The following is a 7,395-nucleotide window of genomic DNA, read 5'->3' on the forward strand; positions in this document are numbered from 1 at the left end:
CTCTGCCAAGGCAGTGCTGGTGACCCGGAGGGACTACTCCAGGGTGGGGAGGCAAGGCACAAATTAGGGGTGGGTGGTGGGGGAGGTGGCATCTCTAAGGAGGGATGGGGTTGGAGCAGCTGCCAGTCTCAGTGTGCTGGGCCCGGCCCACTCCCCTACCCACCCTCCACAGCCCTGCCTCCCTACCCCCTCCCCTTCCCCAGAAACCCTTTTGCACGGATCATACACAAACGGGCACATTACAAAATGACATAACACAGTTTCACAATATCCATGGCTAGGGCTTTTTTTTCTCTTTTTCAGGCTTTTTTTTTTTTTCTACACAATGTACAATTCCTTTTAAATGGATCAAGAAATAGCTTATATACACGAATGAGTCCTTGTTATAACATCTCGGCAGCAAATATCATAAGCTAATGAAGGTCTTGATGGAAAGGATGGGAGCCTAGGACTGGTTTAGGGGTAGGGGTGTGGAGAGAAGGGTTATGCCTTCTGGAGGAGTAGGGAGAAAAGGGAATGATTAGGGAAAAGGAACAAAAGTAAAATATCAAGAAGCATCTTTACAAAGCAGTTCTATAGCTAATTCCTTTTAAAGGGGAAAGGAAAGGTAACCAAAGCAGGAAAACATTTATCTCTGTGTCTTAAAAAAAAATTGTCTACCATACATATATCCAAAAATGTGGGAAAAATACTTATTCCAGGGATAGAGGGAGTCCAGATGCCGTGGTCAAATTATAAAATAAAATCGACAAATAAGAACCTCTGTCCCCCAGTTTTACCCAAGCCGTACCACTATTCCACCCATTTCAGGCTTCTAGGGAGTAAGACACCAACCTTAAACTACTGCTTTTAGTGCCTCTGGGGATGGAGGAAGCCAGGCAGAACTGGTGGGATCCTCACTCTACTAATAATGTTCCAAACAGAGGGTCTTTCCTCCTGTCCTTAGGGCATGAGGTTTAGTGTCTACACGGCCCAGAGCCTTGAGATGGATAGTAACAAGTAGACTTGGAGGGACACAAGGCAATCAGTGATGAAAAAGAGAAAGAGAATTGAGGAAGACAGAAGGATGACAAAGGAGGAGGGAAGGGAGGAGGTGGAAGGTTAATACTTTACCATGATTAGGGAGACCTCACCTCCATCACTAATCCCTGGGAAGAGTATGAAAATGGGGAGAAGAAAGGGTAAGAAATCAAACCTCAGCGGTTGAACAAAGGGTCACCCAGCTATACTAGTCAAGAAGCAGCTTCTATGTAACTGACCCTGAGGGGATAAAAACAGGGAAGATTCCATCATCTCCCCTATGGCCTCAGCACCTAAGCAGGCACTGACTATAGGCTTTCCTTCTCCATGATTCCCCAACTCTACACATCTTACTTCCAAACCCCATTCTAAGGTGGCCTGGCTCCCAGGGAAAGGACTCAGCTCAGGGCAGGGCAAGGACGGCCCACAGCCAGACGGTATTGCACATTCTCTGTTCCTTACTTTTAATCTCAACTGACAAACTTGGGCATCTCGTACCTCTGAGCACCTCTGAGCTTGGGGAGAGGGAGACGTAACAGAAATGGCACTTCATCATGAGGGAGGGAGGAAGAGGCTAGACAGACATGCCACAAGGCAAGATGACTTGTAGGGAAAATATTTTTAAAAAAAGCTTCCAATTTTGTGGAAGAGAGAAAAGCAAAACCAATTTATCCAGTGCTTTCAAAGCACAGAGGGCAAAGAAAAGATGTAAGAATATATCTTTATATATATATATATAATTTTAAAATAATCCCAGACCCAGTTCCATTAACCCCCCTCCCTCTCCCACCACTTACAGTCAGGGGTACCACATTCCCCAGAAAAATACTCAAAAAGACCCAATCACTACCTGTTACTAGCATCTAGCTTCCAGATCATTTCACCACTGGGGGAGCCCAGACACTGGCTGCATCTCTGCTCCTTTAAGTGCTCAATGAATTTGGGGGAAAGGGAGGAAAGAAAAAAGCCAGGAAGGCCCGTAGGGCCAGTATAGTCACCCACAGTGGCACTGGGGTGTAGGGAGTAGAGGCCAGAGTAGGGGAACTGAGCCTGATTTTAGCTCTTTCTCCCACCCCACCTCCAAATTTTATGGGGAAGATGTGCGGTTCGTGTGTGTGTGAATTTTAAAAGTGCCTTCTTTAAAAAAATTAGTTAATTTTAAAAAATAAAAGTGGGGAAACTTCCTCAGGTGACTTTCAAGGGCAACATATTAAACTTCTCCTCATTCTTCTCTGCTGAGAAGATTGCCCCCAGTGCACTCTGGCAGCTTCTGGAGCCAGAGAGGCAGGTGGGTGTATACTATGAGAAGAGCAGAAACCCGTACCTTTAAGGGGCTTCCCTTACTTCAAAAACAGCCTGGTCCACTCCCTCTTCCCACAGTGTGGGCAAATGGGATGCTAATCTCCCCAATCCCCAGAACAGCAACATTGCACAATTCAATTCATTCTCTACATTAGTAGCGCTTAAAAAAAAAAAAAAAAAGACAAAATTAGTATCATTCTGGGGGCGGGAAACAACTATTTGTACAGCAGAGGTCCGAAGCTGGTTCTGCCACAACTGTTTGGCTTTGAGCAGTTGGTTCTGCAGCTGGTGCAGCAGAGTAAGGACAGGACTCCAACCTGATTGTGTGACCCTAGCCTCTCATCTCCTGGCACTCAGAGGGTGAAAGAATAGGCAAATATGAGAATCTCAACTGTTGGGAGAGAAATCCCTTCTTTCCTCTATTTCTTCCTGTTGTCACTTGACTCATTCATGTCCATCCAATTTATGGGACACCCAGCAAACAGTCTTGGAACAGCCGTTCCTCTGTATTATAGATGGGGCTATAGTTAGAGGGGATAGATTAGAATTTTTAAAAGCAGGGTGGGGTGACGGATAATTTTACAAAGGATACAAGATGAAATATTTCTGGGCTGGCTGGCCTGGAATAGACTTCCGTGTTCCCACTGGGGTCAGGAGATTGGTCTTATTTCCCCAAGATCCAGAAGGGCAGGACCTAGTTTCAATCCTCCCTGGCTCATAATTAAGCCCATCTTCGTACCTCTCTCTCCCTGTCTTCTATGGGTAAATTCCAGAGTGGTTGCGTTTTAAAGCTCCTCCCTCCAGGCTCTTTCCCCTCATTCTTAGAGTCCAACTTCAATACTAAACACTGCCACCCAAATTGTCCAGCCCCCAAACACCCACAGGTGGGTGCTATTCGTCCTTGTTCGATACCCCCAACCCCACGCCCTCCTCCGGTTAAGTGCATTCAAAACTTCTGCCCCTAACACTCCTAGTCATGTCCTACTCGGCAGCTGGAACCCCTACTGCAATCTGCAATGCTCGTTATCATTGAACTGAATATCATTTGTGTTTACAAAAAAAAAAAAAAAAAGGAAGAAAAGGAAAAAGAAAAAGATTGGTTGAGTGGGGGAAGGTTTAACCGTCCACTGAACAAAGGGAGGACACACAACATCATTAAAAATGGTAATAATTATAGCATAAAACAACTTTAGAAACAGACATTGGAGGGCTTAGATTCTCCCCAGGACCTCATTCTGACCTCTATCAGAGGTAAAGATCCACCTCACTGTTAAAGAAAACTGAAGAGAGAAGACAGAGCGGCAGAAAAACAGATCGCAGCAGTGTGAAATAAAGGGGAGGTGGCAGGGCAGGGCGTGTGTTTTCTTGCTGATTTCTATTTTTTGTCTTCTGTTTTTCTGTTTTGCTTTCCGTGTATGGTAGGCACCAGTACAGGCACTGCATGCGACAGAAGTTGGGGGAATGAAAGAGGAAAGGGATAAAGGATTCAAGGATGGGGCAGTACAAGTGGAACAGGCGTTATTTCTGTCCACTGATGGACTGCGATATAGACCGGGGAGGGATCATGTCTAAAAGGTATTCACGCTGTCGGTCTGCCAAACTGGGGCCTTTGTGTCCTCCGATGCCAGTATTCAAGTATGCAATGTTGACACCTGGACCCAGGAGACAAAAGTGGAGGGCAGGTATTAAAAGAGGAAATAACATTCCCTTCCGCTCTACCCTTGGGCTGCAGAGTTGGAGATGGAAAGGAAGCAGAATTTACCAGTATCTGGCCACACTTGGTTAGCTTTATTTCAACAGCAACTTTCTTTTTCTTTTTTGAGATGCAGTCTTGTTCTGTCACCCAGGCTGGAGTGCAGTGGTGCGATCTTGGCTCACCTCTGCTTTCCAGACTCAAGCAATTCTCCTGCCTCAGCCTCCAGAGTAGCTGGAATTATAGGCACGTGCCACTACCGCCCAGCTGTTTTTTGTATTTTTAGTAGAGATGGGGTTTCACCACGTTGGCCAGGCTAATCTTGAACTCCTGACCTCAAATGATCCACTGGCCTCAGCCTCCCAAAGTGCTGGGATTACAGTTGTGAGCCACTGCGCCTGGCCAATTAATTCTGTCTGGTTGTTTATTTATTTATTTGAGACAGAATTTCGCTCTTGTTGCCCAGGCTGGAGTGCAGTGGCACAATCTCGGCTCACTGCAACCCCCGCCTCCCAAGTTCAAGCAATTCTCCTGCCTCAGCCTCCTGAGTAGCTGGGATTACAGGCACCCGCCACCACACTGGGCTAATTTTTTGTATTTTTAGTAGAGATGGGGGTTTCATCATGTTGGCCAGGGTGGTCTCGAACTCCTGACCTCAGGTGATCCACTCACTTTGGCCTCCCAAAGTGCTGGGATTACAGGCATGAGCCACCACGCCTAGCCAATTTTTGTATTTTTAGTAGACACAGGGTTTCACCATGTTGGCCAGGCTGGTCTCAAACTCCTGATCTCAAGTGATCCGCCTGCCTCGGTCTCTCAAAGTGCTGGGATTATGGGTGTGAGCTACCGCGCCCCACACAGCAACTTTATTTCAATCCCCACTCATATTCCTAAGCTTTAGGAAAAGGGGACTTCCTGAAATTTCAGTCCTACCAAGAATAATGAACATGCTTCCAATGGTATAGGAGAGACAAGTGAAACAGTGGTGAGAGGAAGATGAATAATTGTGAGAGACAGAATCATTAAATCAGCTTTGATTTTGAGACTGCAGATTGTGGAGAAGCATCCCTGGATCATTCAAACTGAACAGTTAACCCTGCTGTCCTGGCCAAAAGAGATCAATAACCACATTTCTACTGAAGGGATATTAAAAGTTAAATTTATAATGGTAGGATCTGGGTCATTTTCACCACCAAAACCCTAGTGCACTGTGACTGGCATGTAATATGAATTTAGCAAACATTTGCTGAGTAACAGAAGAGTGAGGGTGCATGCCCTACAGAAAGAATAGAAAGTAAAGGAAGGAACAATTCCCCTAAAGGCGCTGCTACGGAACTGTATACTAACAGTTGACCCATGGGAAACGTTTTCAGATTAATCCTTACCTGGCATACCAAGGAGGCCACCTGGCACAGACAACTGGGGTGCCTGTGCAAAGTTTGAAAGCATGGAGCGGGCAGATGTGGGTATGCCACGCTGGAGGCTGCTCTGGGGCTGTGGAGCCTGCAATGATGAGGAGACAGTTGATACAACTTTGCTATGATAGAATGTTAAGTGAGGGCAAAGATAAGGGGTACAGAAGAAGAGTATGATTTCCCACAATAGAAAGGACAAACTGTGATAAATGGCTGATAAATCTTCTAAAGAAATAAGGATCAGGCAAAAACTTCCTTACCTGCCGAAGCGTATGATGTCTCATGATGGTCTCTTGTTTACTGACACTGGACACAGCTGGAGCTGTAGTGGGGGAGAGGGCTGCCTGCTGCTGTAATCGCTGTTCAATTTCCTGTTGGGAGTCAATAGATCAGGTTGAGTAGGACAGAACCCAATTTCCTTTTTTTTTTTTAAATAGAAACACAATCTGCCTTTGTTGCCCAGGCTGGTCTTGAACTCCTGGGCTCAAGTAATCCTCTCACCTTAGCCTCCCCGAAGTGCTGAGATTACAGGCATGAATCATTGCGCCTGGCCCACCCAATTTCCTAACCAGAAAATCTAGAGGTATTCTTAGCCTCTAATGTTGTTGGCTAGTTGGTGGAATATGGAAAAGGCAAAAGAGTTTGGTGGGGTGGTACACTGAGATTCTGGGTATAAGCAGCTAACTTGCTTCATAACTTGCTTCATTGATCAAGGGATCCTCCTCTCTTTCTCAAGGAAAGCTGGCTCTCAGAAGTTGGCTAGAGGTGATGAACCAACTGATACAATTAATGCTGATGAATTACTGGGGTTTTATTTCAACACCTTTTCTTTTTAAAAATTTTTATTTATTTATTTGTTTACCACCAGTCCTAGAGCATAAATGGGGTTTTATTTTTGATTCCTGCCTACCCAATTTTCCAAGGAGTCTATGATGCTACTCAAACAAGGGAGTCTGATGGGTGGAGTGGGAAATAGGAAGAAAAGGATCTGAGTTTCCCAACACATTTTTCCCTCTCTAAGATATTCTCATCCTTTAACTGCTACATGAGATGTTCACATACTCTAGAACCACTACTCTTCACTGGGCTACTTCATAATTCACTCTTTCTTTTGTCATTTCTCGTCAAATATGCACTGTAAATAACTGTTTCAAAGAGATTTATAGTACAAATAAAAATTCCTCCCACCAAACTCTATTATTTGTTTTAGGAGAAAATGAAGATGAGAATAGAGTGCTATGGAAAAGCCAAGAGCCCCAAGCTTTCTGTCCCTTTCTGTTAACCTCAGCCATTATATTTTACCATGTTCTTAATCAGAATACTCGCTCAAATGGAAATGGGACAGAATGATAAGGGGACAAAAAGGGAACCTCTGGACCTGTAGGGATCACATGAACTACTCCTGCAAACTAGAAGGCACGACCCTTTGGAAAAAAAAAAAACTGGGACAGGTGGCCAGAGAGCAGTCAGAATTCTTACCTGTTCCTGCTGTAGGGCTTTCACAAATGCATTTTTCAGCCGGTTGGTGTGTTCAGCTTTTAGAGCCTTCTTCTGGTTGGAGGTCATACACTGCTCACATAGAATCTTACCATTCTTTTCCTGCTTCCAGTGAGGGGTGAAATCTGTGCGGCACTGGGCACATACAAAGGGTTCAACCCGCAGAAGTGAGGCACAGCTTTTGCCTAGATACCAACAAAAACAGTCAGTGGCTTTACATTTCCTATCTCCTCTGTTTCTCTTAATCAAACAGATCTTTTCCAGGAGTTTATTCTGTTGAATTAAAGAAAGAGACTCTACAAAAAAGATATTCTATAATTTACAGAATACTTTTATTTCATCTGATTATAACAATATCACTTTAGGGAATTCAGACAGTACCATCCTCATTTTCAAATGAGGAAAGAAGTCGAAGAAATGTAGCTTCTGGCTGGGCACGGTGGCTCACACCTACAATCCCAGCACTTT

At 44.7% G+C, this 7,395-nt stretch overlaps 1 protein-coding gene across 1 annotated transcript in view; it reads right to left on the reverse strand.

Moving 5' to 3' along the window:
- Window positions 1-260: 260 nt before the first annotated feature.
- GATAD2B (GATA zinc finger domain containing 2B) overlaps window positions 261-7,395 on the reverse strand; it is a 140,639-nt gene continuing 133,504 nt past the window's right edge. Inside the window, exons 8-11 of the mRNA XM_011928162.1 lie at window positions 6,910-7,112; window positions 5,691-5,801; window positions 5,401-5,518; window positions 261-3,974 (exon numbers count right to left, since the gene is read on the reverse strand). Coding sequence (XP_011783552.1) covers window positions 3,841-3,974; window positions 5,401-5,518; window positions 5,691-5,801; window positions 6,910-7,112 — 566 coding nt within the window. The 3' untranslated portion in view covers window positions 261-3,840. The remainder of the gene's footprint in view (window positions 3,975-5,400; window positions 5,519-5,690; window positions 5,802-6,909; window positions 7,113-7,395) is intronic.

The sequence above is a fragment of the Colobus angolensis genome, unplaced genomic scaffold, assembly GCF_000951035.1.
Source record: "Colobus angolensis palliatus isolate OR3802 unplaced genomic scaffold, Cang.pa_1.0 Scaffold77, whole genome shotgun sequence".
Lineage (NCBI taxonomy): Eukaryota > Metazoa > Chordata > Mammalia > Primates > Cercopithecidae > Colobus > Colobus angolensis.